The sequence below is a fragment of the Cardiocondyla obscurior genome, linkage group LG16 (genome assembly GCF_019399895.1).
Source record: "Cardiocondyla obscurior isolate alpha-2009 linkage group LG16, Cobs3.1, whole genome shotgun sequence".
NCBI lineage: Eukaryota > Metazoa > Arthropoda > Insecta > Hymenoptera > Formicidae > Cardiocondyla > Cardiocondyla obscurior.
The window spans coordinates 882,285-910,084 of NC_091879.1; the positions used below are offsets into that span (position 1 = coordinate 882,285).

At 43.7% G+C, this 27,800-nt stretch overlaps 1 protein-coding gene and 1 long non-coding RNA gene across 2 annotated transcripts; one reads left to right on the forward strand and one right to left on the reverse strand.

The window, feature by feature from the left end:
- Positions 1–191: 191 nt before the first annotated feature.
- On the forward strand, positions 192–27,797 carry LOC139108984 (uncharacterized). The gene is made up of 4 exons (XR_011546759.1): positions 192–346; positions 464–503; positions 22,637–22,746; positions 27,653–27,797. It is a non-coding gene; the product is annotated as an uncharacterized lncRNA (long non-coding RNA).
- Positions 14,972–19,977, reverse strand: LOC139108862 (uncharacterized). The gene is made up of 2 exons (XM_070667487.1): positions 19,378–19,977; positions 14,972–15,924 (listed from the first exon to the last, which is right to left on the reverse strand). The coding sequence occupies exons 1-2, from the start codon at positions 19,664–19,666 to the stop codon at positions 15,770–15,772; spliced, it is 444 nt and encodes a 147-aa protein (XP_070523588.1). The 5' UTR covers positions 19,667–19,977; the 3' UTR covers positions 14,972–15,769.
- Positions 27,798–27,800: the final 3 nt, after the last annotated feature.

The window sequence follows — 27,800 nt, forward strand, 5'->3', positions numbered from 1 at the left end:
AAATTATATATTTTTTTTGTTACAGATCGCCGTAGCTGCATTCACTACTGCTCAACGAAAGTGTCGTTATCGCCGATTTAATAATCATACGAATCGCAGTCGGTTCGTCGGTCGTTCCGGATGTTTCGCATAGTATTCGGGCGGATTTTTTTTGAAATACGACTTTCTTTTAATCGCGAGTGTCGAATATGGAACGCGCGAAAGTAATCAGTAATTTTCGCGATAGTAAAATCTCGGTCGGGGTGTTCGCGAGTGACCCTTTCGCGGAAGGATGACTCGACACGTCCCATCTGAGAGGAGGAGCAGGCCCGGGATGGGCATCCTGCATCGGCGGAGCAACTTTTAGGTAAATATCAATTTTTTGAATTAAATTAAAAAAAAAAAAAAACTTTTACTTTTTTTTTTGTTAAACTTATGAATTAACTGGCATGTCTACATTAATGTTTTCTTCTTTATGTTACAGTCACCGGCAGAACTCTACTACTCCGCTGAAGCTCAGTTTGGTAAGTCGCATCATTTTTTTTTTGTAATTTAATTGTAATTAGGGTCTTTTAAAAAATAGGGCGAGCGTAGCGCGCGCGTGGTTTCTTCTAGTTTACTTATTAAAAAGAAATGTTTGCCTCTCACTTGTTCCAATTGTAGCCGCATTTCTTCTGAAAAACGATTCTCAGAGTTCTCAAATTTCTGCTGGTCGTCGTTATCACCGTCGTCTTGAAACAGTCTCCTACGCACGTGACGAAATCGACCGTTCCGCAGGCTGTCAGTCGTTCCTTCCATCGCTAAAAAAGTTTTCACGTTAGGAAAAATTAAATTCTTAGCGAAATTAATTTTTTATATCCATTTTCTGTATTCGGTTTCACACTTCTGTTTGATTAGTCGATCGCTTCAACTAACCGCCGTCGAACACTCGTGCGAGAAATGACGATGAACGATTAATAACATCCTTCGGGGTAAAGTAATCTACTACGAGCTACTAGGAAAATTCTTCTTAAAGAGCGTAACAGTACCCGGTATCAGCCGTCGTAATCGATGCGAGACGAGTCACACGTATGACGTTCTACAAACAAGTTGATACGCGCCGAGACTTAGCGAGAAAGAGAAGAATTGTACTAATATGCCGTGAACATATCGGTATGCACTTTCAGCGCGCAGTCGATTGCAAACACCATTGTTATATTTTCCTTGCCACCTCCGAACGTCTTTCGATATCGATGTTTGGGCATTTGATATTTTACGGACGCTTGTGTCGCGAGACAATGCGCGCGTTGTGATACTTTACGTCTACTTGCTCGAGCAGGGTGAACTCGAGATACTTTAAACCTCGCATGGACGTGGTTTACGAAAGTTTTTTTATATCTTTTTTTTTTTTGTGAACGCGGGGCGAACCGCCTGAAAATTTCTCGTTTATTACTCGCGCGGCGATCAAAGGTTCACGGCATTATACAAATGTACTCCACCGTGCATAATACGCCCAAAAATGTGCGCTGATATCCCAATTTACGTTTACACCGTATTAAGAATAATCCTCGCAGGTTTCGCTTCAAACAGGCACGCGTTTTTAATAATCGTACGAATGTCTTTTAGAGTCAATAAAGACCGAATATAGATTCCCGAAGTTACATCGTAGTCGGAGATAAGAATAATTTTTTTTGTTTTTTTTTTTATGCCCGTGCACTCTTAATGATCGAGCCGCCGCGCTTTATATTATACGCACGTTCGTTAGCGCAAAACTGGTTTGAGTCGCCGTCTTCGGTGCCGAGGGCACTAGCGAATGAAATCTACGTTATTCGCGTAATTACTGTAACGTACGGTGGGTCAGGTAATACGACCGAGTGCGTTTGCATGTGGACGTGGGTTGGAAACGACACAGTGGCATCTTGGTCGGGTTAACGCACTCGGGCGTCACGTGCTCCCTTTGCCCGGCGCATTTCGACCGATCGGCGAGATAAATGGATGCTGATTGTGAGACACGAATCGAGGTGCGAGGTGACGGTGAAAAGAGACCGAGAGGAACGAGCGGGCATTGTTGAAATCACTCGAGTGGCGTCATGCAGGGCTAATGATTATCCGAATCGGCGTAATACATCACCGCGTTACTTCAAAAATTGCAATCGCTTGAGAGCGAAATATATACTTTTTTTTTTTTCCTCGAATCTCCGCGCATTTTTTGCGATCCAATTATCGCGGATTTATCGCCGGCATAAATCGCGAGCGTCGTTTATTTGGTCGTCTGATGCTGGCAACGGCGATTTATCTGGAGCATCGTGTGCTTGCTCGAATTTAAGTACCGGTACTGGAAATACTCGTTTCAAGTGATACCTCGCGCGTCTTCTATAAAGCGCGAAATTACTTATCTGAATTTCAATTTACGTGCGATATTTTTTGCAAACCCGCGAGAAGTGACTGTAGGAAAATCACTGTTGCGTTTTTATAAGATCACCTGGCACTTTCTGAATCGAAAGTCTTGTTTTTTTTCTTTTTTTTTCTCCAAAGAACTCCCCTTTCGTATACATTCCACTTATACGTTGGTGGCCTATCAAACAGGCAGTGCGGGCTTACGAAGTTGCACGCCTTTCACTGACCCACTTAATCGTTCAGCTATTCTCCACGTATCGAATTGCATTTTCGATTGTTACATTGTCGAGCGTTACATGGGAATCCATCGAGAGACACGCAAATATTTTATCCAATCGCGTACGTTTAGAAAAAAAAAAAAAAAATATATATATATATATTAGAGCGGGGAATTAGCAGGCGACAAGGAAATTAAATATTCCACGCGCGACAGACAACTGCGGTTAACACTTCCGGTGTAACTTCGTCGCGGTTTGCAAATTACCCCTCCCACATTTTTATTCCCATTCCCCGCACGTCGCGCTAATCTGCCGATCCTGCGGCTAAGTTACGTCAGGCCTCGAAGTAACGTCGGGAAGTCGTTTATCGGTCCAAAAAAAAAAAAAAGAAAGAAAAAAAAAAACGGAAGAAGAGGTATGCGGAATTGGGGAAAGAACGGGAATTCTCGCGGCCACGTCCAGATACGAATTTGACGTTTGTACGTACGTCTACTCACTTCCTCGGAGCGTCGGCTCAGATACGCCTGCGAAGTCGGTGATAAGGTATCGGCTTAATTACGGTATCTCGTATTAATTTCACGGGCGAGCGCACTCAATTGAGATCGGTTTTGTTGCACTTCGTAATTACACGCGCTTATTTATCTCGTCTCCGCACGTGCGTCTCGTCTTTCGACTTAACGTAGGCCTCGGACAGCCGTTGTTTCATCCGGCGACATCGGATCGATAACGTTCCTGACGGGGGTGTGGAACCCCGACCGGGTGGTGGTTTTGTGCGCGCGCATACGAACCTTACAAGGGTTTGAGGGTCGGTGCACGGTAACACCCTACCGTACATCTTGCTATCAACGTTACGATATAATATCTGTCTTTTTAACTCGCTGGAAAGCTTGGCACTCAGTGGAACAACAATTTTGTAAAATTATGTTATCGATGAAACCAAAAACTGCTCGATTAAATAATCAAAAAAAAAAAAATTCTGCATCCCGTACAAAAATTGACGTTACGTATCTCATTAACTCACCTCGCGACGACGATATCAAAATATCCTAAATGGGTAACACTTTCTCGCGAGGCTCGCGGTCGCGAATCGCGGAGCAAGACTGTCTCTCTGAGAAACTCGGCGAGCAACTAAGGTAAGAGGCTAGTCGGCGATGCATCTCGGTTGCAGCTGACTAGCCTAGATTCGCTTAGGCCTTGGACGGACGAATACGACGGACGACAGTGCAAAACGGAACGCATGCGCGAGTGTACCGTTAACCGCGGGGTTTATTGCCCGATGATTCATTCTGCGATGGGAATTTATATCGGTCGAATACTTGGGGGGTGAGTGAAGCGACGAACGACGCTCTCGCAGCGAGAAGGCATCGCCGGACGTTCCACAAATCTTACGTTAGATATTTATTAACGCGGTTAGCGCTTGCGACGGTGGGGCGAGAGGGCGAAGGGCGAGAATTAACGAGAAGATATATTATACTTTGAGAAGCTCGATGATCGCGTCACCCTCGGCCGCGCATTTCCGCTCTGGACTAATGTCTCCTTTCGCGGAACTGTCCGAGACTTGATTAACGATGCGCGTCCGATAATTGGTGCGATGTTATAACGATAGCGCTCTAATTAGTATCGTTGCGACGTTATCGCTATCTCGAGATTGCTCAAGGTCGCACTTTTCCGAGTCATATAGTAACTCGTAGAATTCGATCAACGTGACGAGAAGATTATTTGTGATTTATTGCATCCAGCTGGAGAGCAGGTTGCCGCGATAAGGCGCGCGGTCGAGAAAAACTCTCGTCGTAATCTTTTCGCAGCCTATCCGCGATTACGATCGAAACGAAATAATAAATTAAGCCGATGTAATATAAGAAATTAATGCGATATAGCGTGCATATGTTCGCGTCCGCGTATTAAATTAAACAAAAATGTTCTCCTCCCTTGGGCACGGCGCTTCCTACGACCTCTTTAACGGCCCGCAAGTAACCGTCGTTTCGTACCGTTTCGAAGCCGGTGTTCCGCATCGTGATCACCGTCGGGGAAACACGAGCAACTAAATCACGCGTAAGTTTTTCTCCCGAAGAAGCCCGCACCTGAGAACGTCGGGACGTTTTTCGTCCCGATATCACCTCGCGTTCGATTCGCTTCTTGACTTCATCCTCGACCCGTCAACAAGGGTTTTTCCTCTCGCTGTCAATCGACGAAGCGTACCGATCGTTCTGAGGGCGCGACGCGATTGTCTCGTTTCGTGGCCAAGAGACTCACGATTTTTCGCCACGAGCAAAAATATCCGCCGTGAAATTACCGGTAATCGACGTCTGTCCGCCTGAGGTTCGCCTCTTCTTTTTTTAGTAGCCGCGACTTTAACTGTCAGTGGTTCGCCGGACTCGTCCTTCTTCCTCCCGATATGCCCGAGGAAAGAGTCACGTATAAAAAAATCCTATGCTTTAACGTAGAGTCGAGTAAAAAAAAAAAAATACCGAGTTCGCTCGGCCGAAATCGACGGGACCGTTAACTATTCGACTTGACTTGGTCGCTAATCTTGAGCAACTGCGCAAAATACGGTGACGTGCGCGCCTGCTGCACGACGATGCGCTTATTGTTTCTCATTTCCTTGCGACACTTTCGAGCGTCTACGTGATAACCTTACTAAACGCGCCTTCGATTGCGTAAATGGAATGCACGCGACCATCTCCACCAGGATGAAGTAATACAATAATATTTACTATCGATGAGTCATCGTTATTGGTTGTTGCAAAATAATTACGGCACGTTATCGTTATACATTGCATAAATGCAAAAAACGCTCCTGTTTTTTTTTAAACCTTATTCTTATACGAAATATTATATCGGCGCGGTAGAACAAGATTGGAATGCGAGAGAGAGATAGGAATAGGAATCATTGAACGAGATTCGAAAAAATCCGACTTGGGCAGCCGCGCGTATAATGCGGTTCCTTCGTTCTGCGCCTCGACACCTGTGTGAAAGAGGATTCCCTCGGGTAAATTCGCTCACCCCCTGTCCAAGGAGTCGTATAAAAAAGTAGAGAGGTTTCGAATGGTGTGCCTATGCCCAGTAATTATTCCGCTCGAGTTACCGGGCAAACGGACGGGCCCCGAAGACTTCTGGTCCCCTCGCGACGAACAAAGTCATTTGCATCTCTCGCCACGAGAAAAGATTCCCCGATGCCGTTTGAGATATAAAGCTAAGCTGACGTAGCGGAGCTTCGCGTGACCCGAAACGCGGCATGGCAGACTCATTTGTTTCGCGAATTAAGCGCGGATTTTTGTAAAATATTTCCGCACAATGCGCCCGTAACGGCGCGCGTCGACACACAAATTAAACTGGGACGACGTTAGAATAAATTTTTACCAGCTTTTTTTTTTCTATTTTTTTTTTTTTTTTTTACCTTCTTTTTTTATTCTATTAGACGTCGATAATTTTAGAACGCTTTGTTACGTTTTTAAAAAGAAATTCTGTTTGATGTCTTCGGTGCCGTCAAATTTATTCGCATGTATAATTTAGCTCTGTACGTGGCTGGCATGAGTATTGGTAACGTAGCTCAACAAATATTAACGTTCGAATAAGTACGTGACTAAGAATAATACGCTGTTTATGAACCTCTCGACAACTTTTTTTTTGTTTTCCCTCGACATATTAATAACTCGTAATTATTATAACGTGCTCGGAACAAGAATTAAATTTTGTAAATAAAATTTATCTCGCTTCTCGCTTAATAAAAGTGTTGCTGCAATTCAGGAAAGAAATAAAATGTGCATAATATTAGAGTCGATAAAGCTAATAATGTTATCAAAAACCACTTCACCTTACGCGCGTTCTTGACTTCGTTTCTTATCGCGGCTCGTAAAAATTGCCTGCCACCGGCACTCGAGTATCAGCGTTATTAACTTGTCGCTAATACGTTTCAGATTTGCTCGATAGCACGTGACTGTATTTGCATCGCGCTCTCGATAATAATTGTTGATATTTTTTATGCGATTTACATCCGAAGGTCTTCGGAGTCCCCCTTCGTTCGGTTCTTAGGCGATTTCTAATCGCTCTCCTTCGGTCACGCATCCGGAGTCTTTGCAATTTGCATCCGAAATCACGCGGCTCGATTTCGAGGACGGGGGAGTCAGCTGTGCTTTCCTTATTCGGCAGCCAACGAACCCCGAGCGATTCTTATGAATGGAATGCATATTCATTCAATTTCTGCGCGGCGACGATGATGATGCACGTGTTGCTTTCCACGGGCCCGACATATGCTAAAATCTTTCGCGCCAACTGTCGCTTCCTGCATGAATCCACGGACCTTGAAATGTATTCTTTTCGCGGAGAGAAATCACCCCGGTCACGCTCCGTTCGACGAGGAAGAGACTCGCGCGCGAGAAAAGGGGACAGGCTGGCACTGGGTGTAGGAAGTGAGTCAAGCGTTTGATATCTTACTGAAAAGAAATCATTTTTTAAGTGTCGGAAGAAAGGCCAACGTTCTAATTTCTTGTAAATTCCAAAAAGTTTTTTTTTCTATAAATGCAGAAAAATTAATAAGCGAATGAATAAATAAAACCTTTCGTTGTACATTAATTGTGAGATTAAAAAAAGGAAAAACTTTGAGAAACTTCTTGGATCAAAGGGCGTTTAACCGTCGACGTTTAGGGCTGGTTTAAATTTAAAGCTGTCACCCTCCGTGCCGCCCGACTGCGGTTTAAATAGGTATAAAAAAAAGCAGCTCTCTCTGCGATCCATCGGGTGTACTTCCTGTCGGATGTTTTCATCTGGCGGCCGCGACATTTCCAGGGAAAGCTGCGCGAGGAAAGTCGAAGCGACCTCACGTGTGTCCAATCTGTCCTCGGCATAAGCCGCAGCCTGCAATGTGCGGGTGTGCGAGATCGCGGGGTATAGAAGAAATCTCGGGGCGCTCGAAAAAAGTAAATCACTTAACAGAGACTCTCGTGCGAGCAAATAAAAAGATTAACGAAGGGAAATAAAAACCGCGCATCGTCCGCGAAATTAGAATGGAAACGGTACTCCGTAAACAAACGTTGTTAAAGAGTTCTTTACCCCGCGACGCGCGTATCCCACGTAAGAATGCGAGCTAAAAATTACCGTAAGATTACGATGATTTCCTCAACGCTCTCTATATAATGTCGACGATCGTTATCAGCCAGTTAATTATCCCGGGAGCTCCTTTAATAATTAACGTTACAGCGCGCAATGTAATTGCGATCTGCATTCTATCGAGCGGTGTAATCTGCGTATCGCGTGAAGCACCTTTCGAGGTATATCCTTTCTCATTTGGTTATTTTTTTTCGATTATGCAGTTCTTAAATTTATCTCTGGGATTCGTAAACCGTGACATTAAAAAAAAAAAAAAAAAAAAAAAAATAATATATAGTAAAGAAACAGGTTCTGTGCCATTCAAACATAATTTATGAGATCGTGTTCTCTAGCGGGTTTATTCAAGACCGTTGGTTCTTTTTTCGGCATCAAGACAATCACCTACGATTTTATCCGCCCCCGTGAATTTTGCGCCGCTAGGCGAAAATAGACTTACGTAGGTCGTGGAATTATCGTTCGGCAGTTTATCTCGCGTTCGCGTAACGTGCATTCATTTGCGGCAGGTTAGTGGCGCGTCCCACGTTTTAAAGAGATTAGACGACAATTCTTTTGTTACTTTAATGCGCCGAGAGTGAGAATTTCGCTTTCTTTTGTCTTGCCGAGGGTCTCTTATTTTCGGCCGCGTCTCTCTATTTGGTACGTATGTACATTAATTAAACTCGTGTTTAATATCATTTTTCGTTCATAAAATTATTAGAAAAAAATTCTTTAAAAAGAATTGCTTTCGTTATTCATGCTACAATTTTTATTCGTAATATAAATAACGCGTATAAAAACTTTATTTGGCGATAGGACGATCGCGAAGTAAAATATTTAAGAGGAATAATATTGGGGTGAGACGAAAACGTCGCGTGCATCCGTGGCATGAATTTTACAGACACATAAGGCACGAGCGCAGCACTTAGCACTTTCGACACATCCTCGTTCGTATTCCCAAATATTTACTCTTGCGCTGTCTGGAACACGAAAGATTCGTGCAGACGTCGATGACTTTTTTTTCTCTCTCGCGAATCACGTCACGATTGTTAACATGCTAGCTCGAGATAAAAATCGATAGCAATTAAAAAGAAAAGGGAATAATAATTGAAAATGTTGAATGTAAAAAAAAATTACCTCTTCGTTTCTTCCCTTGGTACTTTTCATTTCATTTCTATCTCCGTACGCATAAAACATCATCGGGCAGGAGGATAATTATTACTCGTTCCCACCCCGAGGATAATCACGGCGAGCACCGCGCCATGCGTATACCGAGGCATATAAATTTTAATTGTTCGTAATTACTCGAGTACATATAGTTCAGGGAATTCGCATTTATAGTCGGAGGGTATGATCCGATCCTGGGTCAAGATAACGCGATACGAGCCGCGTTTCTTTTTCTTCGCATCTTTATTAATTATCATACCGATCTCTTATTATTTTGCTTTGCTAAATAAATACCGCAATTTGTACCGGGAGAAATATTTTTAAGATAAGCCCCGCTTAAAATAAATAAATGAGGGAAAGTGCAATAGCTGATTTGCTAAGATGCTTGTTGATAATTAAAAATACCGTCCGATCTGGAAATGGAGCCGTGAGTTCTCCCCCGTCTTACGCTTCTTAGTGCAATTTCCGGCTGCGCGAATGCCCTCCGCGATTATTACAAGGCGTCACGCGAGCACGAGAGTATATATTGTTCTCGTTGTCGATGACGCGGACGCTGTCGGGCTGTCCTCGAGGAGGCGACGCGAGACGAGGAAGGCTTGCGGCCGCATTCAATCTGGCTCGGAATTTAAAACCCCCGGCACAATCACCTTTTTCCTCCCGCCAGAAATCTAAGATCCGCGCCACGAAACTGAGACGCGCAGGAAAGGCCCGACGTAACGTTACACTGTTAAATCCCGTATGTAACACTAGTCACGTGCAGGGCCCTTCCCCTTCAGGCCTCGCATCCGTTCCCTTCGATCTATCTCTCGTCTCCTGTTATTACGAATTACCGGACGCGAGGGCGACCGCAGAATCGCACGTTCTGTGCGATACGTTTCATTACTCCTCGGTTACGCTTCCACGAATTTATTTCGCGTGGACACGCCGCGACGCTCATTGTTGCACGCTTAACGGATCCCTGCGATATCACGCGATTGCCTCGTGTAGTTTTCGCAATATCGGCCGGACGTGTACGTGTGTGTGTAGGGAGCAGGCCGAACAGGCATATGCTTGTCCCATCAGGATGCGGTACGCGTATCGCATCAAGATATTAAGACCGCCGACGCGCTGATTAAAGTTTAAATCGACCGCCCTTCTTCGTGGATTAGCACTGCGTCACAAAAAAAAAAGAAAAAAAAAACCTGCACGGTTTCGTCTAACTGGAGAAAATTAATAAATTAAGCTCGATAAAATATTTGAAAATTCTACAATATTATAACGAGGAATGGATTTAAATATCAGGTAATTCTTAAAGAAGAAAAAAAAGTTAATTCGGTGAAAAATATTCTAAATGACCGTTAGTTTATGCGACTTTAACTCACCTTGCTCGTGGTAGAATTATATATTGGATCGTGAACTGAGAGACCAAGGGAATCACGACCGAGAGAATTATACGAATCGGTTGCGATGTCAGGGTATTAGAAAATTACGAGATGACCGTTCCTCGCAAGTATATCGCGCCGACTGATGCCGGCTTCGCGCGTTCCGAGAGGTGCGGAACGGTACGCGGTGCTCCGCTTCCACTTTTTAAAGGGACTCGTGCATCGAAATGCATACCGCCGCGATAAACCAACCGTTTATACGCGGTCTATTTATAAGCGGGGCATACCGCGTTGTGGACCTTATGCACGCTTTCGCATCGCGGAGCCGTCGATTTTATTTATAGAATCACGCGGGTACGAACGTATGGCTGCGGGAGGATGCCTGGGCAAAGAGAAACATTGGGGTGCATCGAACGGCAAGGGAGACTCGGCCGGGAAAGGAAGTCTATTTCCGGAAAAAGGGGGGAAAGTCTCATTTACCGAGTCGCAGGCGGTATGCGCGATGCTTGGAAATGCGCGATTTAAAGGGCTCGAGTACGTCGACGTGATGTCCCGTGTAGCCTGCAATCGCAGAACAGGACTAGCAGACTTTTATTTTTTAAGTAATTAAGGAAAAAGTCTTTCAAAATTGGCCTTGAGGAACAAATTTATCTTGGAGCTGAGTATTGAGATTCTGGAAATGCACGCGCCAGAGATTGCCGAACTCTTGAAATTTAAAGGATTGTGTCAACTTCAAGTTTCAAGTGTGTCCGCCTGGTCCCGCGTTACACACAAAGAGCGCTCTCGTAACACTCTTTCTCTCTCTTTCTTTTTTTTTTTTTTTTTCCTCCAAGTCGCCAGTAAACCGGATGCGACATTACCGCGCGTCGCGCGAGTCATAAAAGTACATTAACCTGTTTGGCAACAAATTTTCAACCGTTTCTTTTCTTTCTTTGGTGGTGACGATTTTTGTGCGATAACTTTAAAACGTGTCGCTCCCTTCGTCCCGTCCTGCTGGCCCGCCGTTATCTCGATACACCGCACTTTCGACGGATAATCAAAGATACATCCGAAACGAAAACCGACACCCGCCGTCAATTTTCATTAGGCAATCATCCTCGCTCCGAGACAGCCTTGGAATTCAACTTGCAACTCGTGCAATTTCCGCTGCCGACATTTTTAATGTATTTTAAATTTTACGTATATACTATACATATATAGTATTTTTTTTATTTACTCACACATTCGAAGGTAGACAATAGCCGACACAAATTTATTTAATCAGCGTTAAAGAATAATGTGTTTTTAACGAAAAAGTCTGAATTGAAAATTGAGATTAAAATCAAACTTAGATTTTTGATGAATAACTCTGAATTAAAATTTAATTCAGCGGGCCTTTTTGTGCATCGCGTATATGCAGTTGGAATTCAAACGCTCGTCGGTTTTAGTGGAGCTTTAAGTTGACTAGTTGAAACTGATAAAAAGATATATTTCTGGCCACATTGCTCGGTTAATGTGCTCGTAGCCGTATCCAATTCCGTGCTCTTAACTGCTGCTAATGGCGATCCCTTCGAGTGTCGGAGAAAGCGATCGAAGCCTACGACGCACGAAAGAAAGATGCCCAGCAGGCGCGCGACGATCTCGATGCGGAGGCGGTGGTACGGAACGCCCGAAACACAAACGGACATTCGTTTTTTCGCTCTTTATATTCCATGCTGGAAGTGATTTCACGCTCCGAAGGATCCTCCGGACAGGATCTAGGCGAGGCATCCTGCCAGCGCAGTCCTTCCTCGCATCGTTTAGCCGTCTATTATTTGCGCATTAGACTTCTCTCAGTTTTCACGCGACTCGTATTTATTGTATAATCGTTTGGCGATAACCGCGCGTTATCGCCAATCAACGCGGCCTAGTCTGTTATTTAATTTTTATTTTTCCTTCGAACCCGTTCAGTCAAACGGGCAAGTCATTGCGATCGAGTTCGCGACGATTCTCACAAGGATCCGTGAGAGACAGGTCGAAGGACTCTGTTTCACAATCGGTAAATTTGTAACCCTGAACAGTCCGATGTGGTTAGTTTTTGCGGTACGTCTTGGTCCACCGGTCGAGTGAATCGGAGAAGTCTCCGTGAGACATCCCTGTTGGAACCGCACGCTGCGGATACGCTTACTTTGTGTAACCGTGATCCGTCGATGACAGAGACCATATTTTTATCACATTTGATCGTCCGCATCGTGGAGTTTATTTGCATTTTGCTTTTAAGATTCGATTTTGTATCAATAAATTTATTACATTTATATTCTTTGTTAAAGATAAACTAAAAAGATTATTAAACTAAAAAGGAGAAGAAGTTAAAAAATTGTTATTAAAATTTTTTTTATGATTAATTTATATGCCAAAAAAGAAAAAAAAAAAAAAGAAACGTGCAAATGTTCGTGTGACGGGCTGGGCCACTCGAACGGACACTCGAACCAGTTTTCACGAAAGCCGGGAGTAAAAGGGTTGACAAAGCGGGTCTCTCAATATGAATGTCCTTTAATTAGAGCGGTCTGCTGGATCCTCACCCGGACGCGTGTTTATAGGGCATTAGTTAATATACAGTAGACACACGCGGGAGGGGAAGATGGACGCGTGCTGCCGTTAGAAGGCAAAATGCTACTGGGCAAGTTCGTTTTGGCCATTGTGGGCATCATTTGGCGATCCTCAATCGGACGTTTACCCCTCTCATTTAGAGCCACCCCGACCCACCGTAGAGATCGCAATTTATCGCCGTTGCCGACGCGCCTTTTTTTGCCCACCGTTTGTTCGGACGACAGTTAAAGTTTCTCAATGCGAATAAACCGTTAAAGTTTCGAGCACCGATACTGCAGACACCGCTTGCAAAAAAATCACATTACTATACTCGCTCGAGTAATGCAAGCGATCATTAGCAATTTATCACGCGATGCTCATATTGTGGCAGAGACGACATTTCAAGATGGATGAGAAAGTACAATTCTTTTTTTCTTTTTTTTTTTTTTTTAGTTAAATTTTTTTTATTTTAAACTGAGACTCGGCATTTTCGGAATATTTAATTGATTTTTACATTCCGAACGTAAAAGAAATATCGCGATGTATTTTCAATTAAAATCTCTCATTTATATACTTTGTCAATAGTGAATTATTCGTTTCATTATCAAAACAAATTACGAAAGTGTAAGTCTAAAAAAAATGATGGATGGTTTGGTACGATAAAAAAAAAAAAATCTATTTGATGGATCACTCAGTCGCTATCGCGAGCAATTCGTCAATATCGATCAGGTGTCTCGATCTGAACTGGTTCCATGACTAATTCAATCAATTAAACGTGCGATGGGGCACATTACACGTGTATTGGCGATAGATACCCATTAAGTGTACATTCAGCAACACACCTGGGTACGCCGTTCGGGAAGGGAGGTTTTAAATTACACAGTACGAACGGCTTGAAATCTACGAAAATCGATCTGTCATTTAGCACAAAATTTAACGCAGCAATAAATTATTAACAATTTTGCATCGCATGATATATGATTCAATATTATTCATTAATGCGGTATTAAAAACACGCGCGCGAATGGCTTTTAAAAATAAATTGATGCGTAAGAAAGTTTTCCGAGTATTATGCGTATGAAAAAATTATTTAAAACGTAACTCACAAATTTGAGCGGTCTGCTGTTAATCGCACGGTGAAGACTACACATTTGTTCGATGTGTAACGGTCGAAAATTCATTTGTGAAATAACGCCTCATCGATATTCGATTAAACGCAGGTACGGCTCGGTGCTCGAGGAGCGTATTAGTTACCATTATCGAAATGACCAGCTAGGATGACAGCCATTAAAACTATGAACCAGCTGCTTCCTTCTCGCCGAGTTCCCCCATAGATAGAAGACCCTGCGGTGCATCGTGTATTATAATTAACCGTATAGCGACCATGCCGAGTCACCCCCATGCTCGTTTCGACGTACAGATAAGTCAGCTACCCACCTACACGGGGTGACATTAAAAATATCGCTGTGCATTGCCATCGTTAAGTTATACGTTTCCCAATTGCATCGTTTTTCCTCATAAATCTATTTTATAAAAATCGAAGACTAATAAATATTTGCTAGAGATTTATTCCACGTAGGTATATTTTATCTGGAAGCTGGCATAAATTTATTCTTATAAGTATTTAAATTTCTTTAATTTTATTTAACTACAATATGCCGTCACGAGTTTATATGCCGTATATAAATTTTATTATATAGATTTATTCTTAAAATATTTTGTGAGGAGTTGGTTGCCATGTGTAGCGTTGCAACAGTTTTTATACCACCCTATAGGTTTACCCCCATGCGCTCACGGAGACCACCATGGCACGCGTCCAGGTGGATGTAACAAAATGTTCGTTACAAAGCACGATTCGTGTTCCTCAGCTGTCTAATTTCCGACGATTTCGATTCTCCTCCACGTGTCAATTACCTTAAAACGTGTCGATGGAGTATCGGATAATGCCGGTCGCCTTTTAACGTCTGCGTAACGTGTTATTAATTTAGAAGACTTAAGGTAATAGCAGTATGGACTAATAGTACTGTAACGTTACAGAGGTACAACTGGTTATTTCAATTTACTTTAGAATCTCTATTTAGAATTAATATTTAATTTCGCGTGTCGTTATAAATTAAAGAAAACTTATCTGCAAAATTATTATATCAATTAAAAATTATATAAATTATAAAATATTTATTTTATAATATAATATTTCTAAAATATAATTGCGAAGGTAAAGAAATAATAAAACAATATACATAGGAATGAAAGCACAATAGTTTATTACTAGCTTAAGTGACTAGATGACTAGAGAACCTTCTCTCTTAATTCTAAAACGACATGTACATAGGACGTTCCCCTATTTCTCATCAGGCGAGAATGCGGAGTTGCGAATTGATAATTTGTAATCAGTTAGTCTTTGGAGGCGCTGCATCGTCGACTTCGCCGTGGAGCCAACCGTTTCTCTCGATGGACCGTCGTATTGATTTCATTTTATTGCGAAGAACTCGTTAAAAGTCACGCCGGTAAATCGCTCTGAATTGATGGTCCGCCGTTTTGGCGAATGCGATTTTTCACGAAAGCAAAGTCCATCCAAACCTCCGTAAATCACTTGGCGAATTATTTACAAAAATTAATTAACACGTCCATTGCAATTAATTCTACAGAGAATTATTTCAATAATTGTAACCGATAATATAATTATAATACTCGAATAGGCCGGATAATAAATATACAAATTTCCGTAGCGCAGTTCCATTTTCACAAGCGATCGTCGAAGCCCCGCGCTTAATACACTCCGTTTACATTTCGTCGCCCGCGCCGGTAATTCTCTCGTGCAGTTCTTTGCCGTCCAAAATAATATTAAATAACATTTAAATAATAATCCGCTAAATGCAAAAATATATTAATTTTTTTTTTTAAGTAATTTTAAACCAACTATCTTAAGAGTTGATATTTTGTCGCTCGGTTTAAAGTCTTAACTTAGCGTGGGCGGGTTTTTCGTCACCGCAAACGAAACGAGAGGAAACCGCGCGGGGTTGGAATATGCGCCGGGTATCAGTTCGACGTCGTCTTCTGCGTGGTTTTCGTTATCGCCGTTGACGTGGCGGTTGTCTTCGTTGGTTTCGATTCCACGTTTTGCTTCGACGCGTCCATCGCGATGGTTAGTGGCTTCTTGTTCACGTCGCATATTTTTCGGGCGCGCCAATAGTCTGTAACAAAAGATTCAACGGTTATAATTAAATACATATTTCATGAGCGTTGTAAAAAATTGCAGCAACACGAATATTTGTTTTATTATATAAGTAAGCAAAATTAATGAAGCTCATTTATCACGCATTCTGGGGACACGTCGGCGTCACGAAATACGCCAAGAGTTTCTTTTTTTTAATATATTTCCTTCGTTTCGTAATAATTAACAAAATTTCCTGGCTCGGCAGAGTCATTTACGTCACGACGACGCAGCGTAACCTGCGTAGGAACCTCGTGCGGGAGAGAGGTACGAAATCTCCACAACAAAGACTGCGTCTTAGAGAGCACCCTAGTTCGATCAGGTAGCCACCTGAGAGGCCTACCCTCGTTTCTTTCTGCTTTTCTCTCCTTTTTTTGACCGACCACTTGACAGGTGCGACTTAATGTTAACGGCACCGGTTTGGAAATCTGCTCTTTTCTCTCCGACGAAAATGCAAAGGCATAAAAATCGCATTCGTACCTTTTGTCTCGCCGAAGAGAAGAAGGCACGCGAAACTAACTAATCACTCGCGTAATGCGACTTGGCTTGCCGGCAGTTCAATTTTACTCGTTTGGCCCTGCAACTTACGACTACACGGCAGTTACTTCGGTTAAGCCCGACGATCGTGGTTGATTTTTTACTTAACGTTTCGGAACGGAATCCCGGTCTTTCTCGCGTCTACAAAGTTTCGAGTGTACACGCGGGAATATTAGCATTCGCGAATCGACATCGCAAACAAAACGCGGCGTTTCGCGTCAATAAATTGGTGGGAAAAAGGTTGAAAAAATCCACACAACGGCCATATGTCGAGGACACGATCCTTCCGCCGCGCTTCTCTCTTTTTGGCAACGGTCCGCCATATGGCGCGCGAAACCGAGTCCTTCCTCTTTCTCTCTCTCCTTTTTCCTTCGATTCACGATTTCGCTTGTCAACATCTGTTTCCACGCCTCAACGTGCCGCGAAGTAGATCCTAGATGCGCCGAAGAAACGCTCGACGCTTACCTGTCCATATGCCTCGAACGTGATTCCGTCCTGGAAATTTTCTTTTGTTCGCGGTCTTCCTGGCGCGTTTCTCGCCCTTAGGCCGAAGGATTTTGTTTGAATCCTACGCTTTATAAGCCGTTTTCAATTTTACTTCGAAACCACACAAACGGATCACGAAGTTTACCTTCAATCGCGACCGAAGGAGCTCTTTGTCGATTTCGAAATCGAGATTATCGAGAGTTTTCTATTTCACAACGAAATAATGCCGCGATCATCCTTAGATTTTATTATACAATCTTTACCGTTACGCTACTTTTCTTCAGTTAATCGTTAACGATAGAAACTTTTTTTTTGTTTCCTAATCCAGATCTTAATTATGTTTAAACCTCGGGACAATTGCAAAATATAATTAAAGACTTGCGTTTCTCCGTAATTAATTTTGTAAGTAAATTGAAAGAACGTGAATGCGGGTGTATGACGGTAAAGGCGCGTTTCGTCTAACGTCGTTGATTTAATTAATTTTTCAAAGATGGTAGATACGTGCGGGAGAAGTGCGAATTAGTATTTAGTCGTTATATTTGCATCAAGTGCAACTTGTCGCAGCAGGTGGTGCGCGACCTTCGTAAGGTCCCGCGCGGCGTGGTATCGCGTGTTCGCGAGTCTGATTTAATCGTGGGAAAAGACGTTCCAGTCGTCATGGGCCCTTAGCAAGGGCCAACAGGTGTCAGTGGAAAAAGAGCTGGCTACGCCGTCCCGCTCTGTTGAGTTTTCGAGGGTCTCGCTGTGTTCCAGCTCAAGAAGTCACCGCGCGAAGGGGGGGATTATCAGTGCAAATAGGTAGAGGATCTCGGCCCGAGGTTGGAAAACCATGAGCTTACCCTCCTCGGCAAGATTATCGCGCGTTTCAACGCAGGAATTATTTTCTTTAATTTGCGAGCCGCTGTGAATTCCTATGTAATATTGAAAAAAGAAGATCATAATCAACCTGCTCGCTCGTCGAGAAATTAATATTCATTTTTCGAGGCTCATGTCGGCTTTAAATTCGTTCGAGACTACTGTCTACGTGGACAAAGACATGCACATCTTGCGTCTTGGTCGAGAAAAATCAAATGTCCAGTACGCACAGGAATTCATGCGATAAGGAGAGAAAGGCGCAATGCGTCATGCTTGAGAAATCCAAGGAATGCAATCGCGATTCTCTTTTACTCCTTGGAAATTGAGGCCCTTCGATGACTCATGACGTCCTACAGGTTTAAGTCGTTTGCCTTAGACTCGTGACTCATAGGAGTGATCTCATTTTCGATTCTTCCCTAACTGTAGCCTGCGTTAACCGATCCCTTCTCTCGATCGAGTATCACACGTGTTCGCGTTATCTCGAAGAGATAACGCAAGTATTTTATTTTATTTTATTTCTTTTTCCTAGATATACTTAGCTCCGTAGAAACCGGTACGTTTCTTCCATTATTACCAAATTGCATGAAAAATATTAAATTTCTCATGGATTAAATTTTTTTAACAAAGCCATTTATGTGTTAAGAATTTTGCAATTTATTGAATATTTTATTCGACAAATATTTTTTATTTTGTAGCGCGTATTTTGTAAATCAGTTTTAAGAGAGAATAGGCATAAATCCTTCAGAATTTAGATCACTTGGATTATCGCCGCAACGGGTTTGCGACTCGTTTGCGACGCGTGCTTCTGCCGTAAGAAGACAGCCTGACGGGGTTGGTCAAAGGAGAGCGTAAGACGGGTAGCCGGGAGTATTCTGGCAAAGGATGGCTGTAGAGGAGAGAGGAGAAGAAAAGGCGGAAGAGGCGGCGGGCTTAGAATAAGAAAACAGGTCGAAGCCACGCGACCAGGTCGAGTCTGCGCGCTAGGCTTCCCTTTCTTCCCCGCGGCTTTCCCGCCAAAAAGCCTTTCTGCGACGCCACAGGCGACGGATTCGCGATCTCGTTTCCACGTCATTCAGCAGGCTAGACCCGCGGTTCATTAGCTAAAGAAGGTCCGATTTGAACGTCGGACTCGGCCGTCCGAAAGACGTCTCCTTAACAACGCTCGCGAGCCGGTTTAGGAATATTCGTCGTACGTATCGTTATATAATTCTCACCTCGGTGAATCTCATAGCGACGTGCCATATTGAATTATGTGTAAGAGATATTTTTAGAGCCATGCCCGGTTAAACCCAAGAAGGCGGCAAAGCCGCCGACCCACTTTCGCGTGCATTCCGCGAGGTTTTCGCGCGTTGTCCGTCCAGGAGAAACTTGCCGAACGTGCCGCGTGAATTATACCCTCGATACATATTCCGTGAGCATGCGATGCGTTCGCGTAGTCCGAATTGTCGCCAAGCTATCGTATAAAAAAAATTCGCGGCGTTGCATTACGTATTTCGCGAGGAAAAAGAAAAAAGAAAAAAAGAAAAAAAAAAAAAACAGACAAAATGCTGCTCACCGTGAATGCTGGTCTGCCTTGAATACGGATTACTCCGCTTTTTGCCGGGTGACCGGTCGCTCTTCTCGCTGTTCCGCCTCTGGTAATTATTCTCCTTGTTCTCGGAGCGAGGATCTACTCCCCATCTCCTGGCGAACTTGCTCCTCTCCGCGTCCAGCGCCTCCTGGAGCATCTCTATGGTCTCCCGCGAGTTTGCTCGGCCGAAGAGGCACCGTGGGACTCGCGAGGTCATCGTCGTACTGGGCAGCACCGTGTAGTGGATCTCGTGACAAATCGAGGCTGCTAGCATCTCGGGAACCTCTTGTGCCACCGGGGCTATTCGTTGAGCGATTTCCGGGGTATGCCCCAAACTCCTTTCGGCGCTTCTTCGTTTCGGCGGTGCTGATGCTGCGGGGTGTCGAGCCCGCCCGCGGCGTCTCGGTCCAGGGTGCTCCGGGAGTACAGGCGGATTCTCGGCCGCGCGAATTTTGCCGTTTCCTGCGACTTTTCTGTGAGGTTTTTCTCGTCGAACGGCTGCTCGCGGGCTCGCGCGATGTCGAGCGTCCAGAACCGATCGATCCCTCAATCCTCGCCGTTCCACGGTCAGACTGGCTCTGGCGAAAGCCGGCCAGCTTCGTATCCGTTTGAACGAACCCACGAGGATCCGGTGTTCCCTTCCACCAGTAGCCTCAATTCAAATCCGATTGGCGCGCCTCGTGTGTTGCGCATGAAATATGGCGCGTATTTTCTGTAGCGACGTCCTCGTTGCACCCAGGACTGCACCCTTTCGTCCTTTTCCTCCACCGGGGCGCGCGCGCGCACTCGACGCGTACCCTCGCCACCACATCCTCGCGTTTGAACTCGGTTCAACGGTTTATGCTAAGCGATTTCTGGTGGGGAAGATCGCACGCGCATCACGAGGCGCACTTTCGCCCTTTTTTTTTAAGTACCAGGACTCATAGAATGATCACGATCGGAACTCAAGCGCGTCGTCATGGGATTCGAGGCGAGCTTTTTCTCTTATCAATCGTGAGAACGCACGAGGATAGTTTCGTTGTCGTAGAATCATTTTTTCATTCTTAGTTAAGCTGACAATCGTTTAAAGACAATTTTTTAAATTAATATTATTTTTTGAAATACATTTCTTTTATCAAAGCGTCGTAGCTTTGATAAAATGTTAAAGCGAGCTCGGCTCTGTCCGCCAGGCCGGTTCAAAAGGTTCGTCCTTCTATTCAATTCCGATTGAAGGCGAGGTTTAGAAGCTGAGCGATATTCCTCGAGAAAAGTTTATGGAAGAATAGATGATTTTGATCCTGTAAGCGCGCGCACCAATGAAACTGCAGGGCAGCTCGTCCGATTGTCGTGGGCACCGATTGCCCTGAGCATTTTTGCGGCAAGTCAGGCGTTCCGCAGCAAGAAGAAAAAACGGTCGCCCGAGCAGGTGGAGCAGCCGGAGAACGAGAGGGAGAGACCAAGTGGAGGCAAGTCCCAGGCAGAGAATCGCCCTTCGAGCTACCCGCGATCGCTCTTTCTCGAGAGAGCGCAGAGAAGTTTTGGTGGACGTGACTTATGAACGGGACGCCTTAACTGCAATCGTGCATGCCATGCGGTTTTCCGATTAACGATGCAAAGGGCGCATTATCTTGGGACCGATATACCGTAGCCTTTCATCGCGAAAACTCCACGTTATTTCGCCTACGGCGCGCAACGTCGTAATCGCTGCGCCATGCATGATCTTTTTACCCATTTTATACATTTTTCATGAATATCGAGCATTGTGCAGTCGATGCGGGTCCCTGTCGCGCGAGAAACGTTTGAAACGTAAAGAATGAGAATAATCATTTCACCTTTGACCCTCGGGCGTCACAGTTCCTTTGAAATCTTTCCCCGACAAAGGTCGTTCTAATTATTCAGCCCGGAAAAACGTGGCCGGCACCGTGAACTACAGATGACGCATTCATGCCTTCTATTGCGATAAGATACTTTGCTTACCGCGCTCTTTTAAATTCATCGAAGACGTCGAAGGAAAATGTTCGTTTAAAGTCGCTTTTTCACTCGACGCATTTTTTTTTTTTTTTTTTTTTTTTATGCCCAAGAGTAATGGCTGTCGAATAATTTTAGATATAAATATATTAAATTAAGTGTTCCATTATTAAGTTAATGAAACGTTGCGTGCGCGATATGCGAATAAGCGTGACCCCGTCATGAGATTCGAATCGCGCGATTGCAAGTGTGTACCTCGCGCGAAGTCAGGTGGACGGTAACGCAGGTCGGCCAAGTCACTGCTAGCTGTATCACGACCAACGACAGGGGTAAATTTGACCGTTAGAGAAAAGGGCGCATTATGGCGTAACGTATATTACACAGTAGACGTGTGTGCATGTGCACGCGGCATCGCGCGCTCTTCTCGCACGCTCGATCGTGGACAGGTGAACGCCGTGACCACCACGAGCCAGCGCCCGTGACTACGGCTCGTGATTGCGTCTCGGAATTTTTTTTTTCTCGCGATACTTTCGGGAAATAACCGGTATTATTGTTCCTAATCATCGTTCAGCGATCAGCCCCCACCGCGACACGGTGCAGATAAATATTCGCAAGATCGTCGACGCAGCATCCATCGGCACAGAGATCTTGTAACCGTAAACGCACGCGACTTGAATGTTCGAGAAGCGCTTGTCCAGCGTATTTCTTTGCGGCGCAGATACAGCATATTAATATGTAAATTTCGATTGTCCTACGAAGCGTAAATCGTTTCGCTCTCGTTTCGGCGCGGCCGTTGGATCTCTGGAGGAAATGCCGACTTCCTCCTCGTTTAAACACGGGAACGTCAATATCCATGGGGGATTTCGTGTTTCGAGTCCCCGCGCTCCCCACCGGTCTCTCGCTTCCGGTCCTCTTCAAGCAGACCGGAACACGCGGGGACCCCGGGTACACCGTGACTCGGGACATCGTCGAAAATTAGGGAGAAACCGATCTGCAGGGGTCCCACGCCAGGATGTAGCTAATGCCACTTCAACTCGCACCGAAGACAATTACCGGCTCGATCATTTTTTCACGGTCTTATGATCGGCCTAATGGTCGGCGGCGCGGTCACGATTTTTCGAAATTTCGGTTACGTTGAGCGCGTCGCTGATTTTTTTTTTTTTTTCTTTTTCTTTATATTCTAACTCAAGAAACTCGTTTTTTTTTAAACTAATTTAGAATTACTAGAATAACATTTTTTCTTACGATCTTGTACTTATATTCTTGTACTAACGCCACGTTTTATTATGATTTACAGGCATCTCGTAGCGGAGGAAAATGTTGGATGAAAGGATCGTCCGCAGCTGACGTCTTCACGGTGAAAGAAAGATCGAACGCGAAATAAGCGCAGAAGTGGCGAAGAATAAGGTAAGAAAACTCAAAACTCTACCCTTTGGTCATCGGCGCGAGCACCTGGCAGCATATGCGCCAAATATAAAAGGACGAACCTATCTCCCTTTCTCTCTTTGCAAATTCTGCTCGTGCCCCCGCCGAAGAACTCGGTGGAATCACCGATGCGTCTCGCGTGGTTTTCGCTCGGTGGCGAAATTAACGGAAGCGCAACGCGTGTCGACCGCCGCTCGCTCAGCTGTTAGTCGTGATTGTTGCTAGCCGCGTGTTAACTGTCCAAAAAATTTCTCCGGGTGAACGCAAAACTTTATTGTAAATTTACATATCTTCTATTAGCGTTAAGAGATGCGAAGACAAACGGAAGTAGTCGCGTGGTTACTTTTACAATTCTCTAACGCCGCTGAATCGCATCTCTTGAAAAAAAAAAAAAAAAGAAAACTATTGCTTTAAATTCTTTTTTTTTTCTCTTTATTTTAATACGGTTATCCGCGAAAATTAAGGAATTTAGCGTTTTTAACGAAAACGAGATGGCGCCTATATGTTGTCGTGTTTGTCACACCGTACCGGTGAATGGGATGTGCGCAAACAGCTGCCGCCGGGCTGCAGATGCTCTGGAAATTTTGAAATTCCAGCCACGTCGCGAGCAGTGCGCCGTGACTGGATGCATACGAAGATGGGACTATGTTAAAGAGCGCCGTTTCCGAATACTTTTAAGCCTCACCAAAGCATTAACGATAAAAGAATTTTTACAATTTAAGAATTTTACACCTTGAGCAACAAGATACCGAAAACGTTAGATATCACTTTAGGTCGGGCAGCAAAGAATCGAATTGCCACTCCGTAGAGTATCCTTCTTTTTAAGATAATCTTTTTTTTTTTTTTTTTGTAAAGAAGTTACCCAATTAAATGACTCTTGCCGGAGAGATGCTGGCGCCGAAACGCTTCGGTGCAAGTGTTCTCCATTGTGTCCCGAGCGTGTATGATAATCGCGCGGGTTTTTACGAGTCTTATTTAGCTCGGAGAGATATCGCAGGGTACCGGCGGGAAGTTGGGTCTTATTTGTGGTGGAGCGTATAGAGAGAAAGCAAAAACGTACAGCCGAGATTCTGAACAATGCGGGAGGAAGGCGTGACGGTGAGCTTTACGAATCTCCGTCGATCCAGCTGCTCGTACCTACATATTGTACATTTACCGTCGGCCTTTCGAAGCCTCCACCTCCACACGATAGTTCGCTCAGATAGCCTGAATGCCGGTAAAAGACGGCCGAGTTGCCCGGAGAGGGTGGAACAGCTGTTCCACTCGGCGAGAGGAGATCCGTGAATATTTAAAGAACCTAATGTGGATTCTGCGTGCGTTGCTTCTTGCGACGATTTCCGAAAGTCCTTACGTACATTTTTCGCCGTACGCACGCACCAATCGATTCACGAAAAGAAAAAAATACTTTATTATTACTTTAATTTAACGTTGTAATATTTGTTTTTATTTTATTTTATTTTTTTTATTAGATTTTTTATTCGTTCTGCAAAATACGTAACCGTTGTATTATACGTATTTTTATGAGGTTTTGACTAGTCATTTTGAAAGACAGATTGACGACGAGTAGAAATTCGTAAATGGAAGAAGGAAATCCTGCCGGGAAGCACAGGCAGGGTGGCCAGATGTTAACGATAATTAAATCGCAAATAAAAGTAGGACGCGTTTCTCACGGCGGTCGGCGCATTCTAAATCTCATGGAATGTTGTTATTTTTAAAAATTAGAACGCGCGTGTTACAAAATGAACGAAAGGAGATTCGAAAAGGATCTTTGGTGTTTGCGAACGAAACAGTAGAACGTAATAATAGAATAATTTACAATCTATTTTCATACTTTTACAATTATAATTATTTATTAATTTTTAAAAATTAAAGGAAAATAAATTTAATAATAATTATTTCCAAATTCAACGTTTCAATGCGTGCCAGATGTCAGAAATAATTAAATCGCTGTCACGAAAGATCCTTGTTTTTCTCATCATTTTAGCGTAACTAAGTTCTCGTATTTCCACGTTCGAAGCAGGAACAGGAAAGACACGTCTCTTCAAGTGAGGAAAAAACTGTGGGTTGATCCAACGAGGAACCATCTTGTCGTGTGGGCAGAAAGTAATTTGATCCGAGCAGTTTTACAGCTTCTATCGACATTAATTACGAAATATTCAGTTCCAGATTACAGAGATAAAATTTTTCGATTAATTTCCTCGTTTTTTTTTTAATTAAGTAAATTTCGAAGAGTATAATTTTCCAAGAACTGTCGTCGTTGTTAAACGTGGTCCGCGATGTCGCTTGGCCTACACGGCAAAGAGTTTTTTTCCGACCGAGATTGAAAAAGCAACGTGGCTGTTGACGGGCGCGTGAATCTCTGTCACGATCGCGGTGCAATTGTAGTGCGCGTACACTTTAACGATAGGCCCCGAGCGGAAAAAAGGGAAACTCGAAGTAGTTGTTGTCAGATAGAAGACTCAGACTCCTGGGAACGCGATTCCCGCCAATTCCTTGACGGGTGCTCGAGGCGGTGTAACGGCCGTTGGTCCGAGATGCCTCGAAAGTGGCAGGTGCAACTCGGGCCAAACTTCATTAAACACAATCCCATCTGCGCCCTCATACTTTCAAGACGTCTCGTGGCCTCCGTAACTTTTTGAGGACGAGAAAGAGAGAGAGAGAGAGAAAGAGAGAAGAGGAGGTAGAGACGAAGACCGAGGGTAAAGAAAGGAGCCTTAGCAACTCCTGAACCTCCGGTTGGTGTATCTGTTCCTCGGCCCTTTTTCTTCCTCTTTTATCTTTGCTCGCGAGACGAGGCGGATTGACTTGTCCGACGCAATTGCTCGAAACCGAAACTGCACGCTCCGCGTGACAACAACTGAAACGTGACAGGTGTCTGTTCTCGTGCAACGGAAAAAAATGCATTTTAAAAAACGTGGAAACCCCCCGGGCCAATTTTGAACAATCGAAACGCGTCTACGGTACGAAAGTTTTCTCGCAATCCGGGTTTTCCGTATGGTTGTCGCAAATGAAATTTCCGTGCTATTTTTAAACGTGATTTTTTTTCTTTCTTACTCTCTTAAAATAAAAAAGAAAAACCACTGATACGTAGCAATTTTGCAATCTTTTTTTCACTTTGAGCTCTTTTCGAAGGTGACGAGCGTGCACGCTTCCCGTATTAATAAAAATCACCGGGGCTTCAGAAGCGCTGCGAGGCGAGCCGCGTCGGTTGGCAACACAAATTACTTCTGGGAAAGAAGAGAAGCCACGAGCGCGTGGCTGGTCCTTCTGGCACGCGTGCCCTGTAAACCCTTGAGATTTATTGATTTTAGTCTAGTCGGCCTGTGGAAGAAAGAGATCGAACCGAGATCGGACGCAAGCGGCGTTTATCACGCACCCGCATTGTTCTCACATCGATTGCGAGTTAATGGCCCGTGTAATAATCATTAATTCACCAATTGTGCAACTGTAACTGTGAAAATACTACGACAAAGTAGTAACTTAAACGCCTTACAATTTATCTTTTAATGACTAAGCTGCCGATTTTACAAGTATTTTACTTTTGATAATTAAAAATACCGTCGTATGTAAAAATGATTACCGTTAAAACGGATTTTTTTTTTCACGACACACATTCATCGTTTACGGACAAGGTACCTTACGCAGTGCTCAATCGCTACAATAGATACTTGTTACTTCTATAACAAGTTCCCGAAGGCATTTTCCCCTAAATTTCCGCAAAATAAATGACACTTTCTGCATCTCACCCTCCGCACGATCGTGAAAGAAGTTCGGTTCGAACCAGAAGTGAGGAATAATAGGCTTTATGGGATCTTTAAATTTTAAAGGGACGGTACCCGAACAGCTGACGCTTTCTAAGATACCCAGGTATTCTTTTTAACAAATTCGAAAATATTTTGAAAGTCAACCGACGTGGAAAACTATTTGCTACGAAAATATAAAGATTTGATATGCTATATTTGATATAACAAAAATAATGGATTTCTCGTTTCTCTCGAGCTTCTCTTATTTTTCTAGTAACAGAAATTATTATTTTTTTTCTTTTTTTTTTACCACTGTATTATCGGGTCGATGCAGTTTGCCTTTAATACTTTATCGCAGCCTTGACGGTTCCCACGCTGACGGAAACAATCTCCCGTATACATTTTCCACATATAACAGTGGGCATTCCTGGCGACCAATTAATACCGATAATCGTGAATTTCGCTGCGGCATCTGCTGCGAGCGATATGATACCCAGGTGCTAAACGAAGGGTGTGTCCGATATATATATATTTTTTTTTTCGGCCGGAATCGGTATGAAATACGATCTCTTTCCGGTGCGCGTCGTAGGTGACATTATTGTTGTCGCGCGAGTACATCGCAGGGACTCGGTGGTAAATTCACGAAACGAATAACGCGACATTTTATGTAGACGACGCCGGTTTTGGAAATCTCTTGAATCGTCGGAGGGATGCACGCTTTACGGTGCGCACCCCAACCGATCAACGTTCACACGATTGCGCCAGATGTTGTCGTAAGTGTTACAGTTTATCAGGTAACGAGGTAATCGGGGTGGGCGTAACCGTGACCGGACTCAGGGGCGATCAAAGCCCCGAACTATTTGTTAATTCTGGATAATTAAAGAACACCGTGTTTCCCAGCGTCCGCAATCTTTATTTGCATATCACTTACAATCGTCAATTTAATCTGGGCGATAAGTGCTGGCTACTATTGGGAAACGTACGAGAAGATTAGATTTACAAAAAGATAACGACGAAATTATTAAAATTCCTATCTTAAAAAATTGATGTAACGCGTAAATTAACTGTTAATTATAGTAATAGAAAATTTTTTTAATTATTTGTAGCATCTCTAAAATTAAATTATATATTTTTTTTTGTTAAAGATCGCCGCAACTGCATTCACTACTGTTAAACGAAAGTGTCGTTATCGCCGATTTAATAATTACACGAACCGCAGTCGGTTCGTCGGTCGTTCCGGGAGTTTCGCATAGTATTCGGGCGGATTTTTTTTTTAAATACGATTTTCTTTTA

Excerpts from the sequence above, each read along its gene's own strand:
- LOC139108862 (XM_070667487.1), bottom strand. The coding sequence starts at position 19,666 with ATGCTAGCAGCCTCGATTTGTCACGAGATCCACTACACGGTGCTGCCC. Across the intron at positions 15,925-19,377 it reads AAGGCAGACCAGCATTCACG|ACTATTGGCGCGCCCGAAAA; the intron begins GTGAGCAGCATT and ends CTTTTGTTACAG.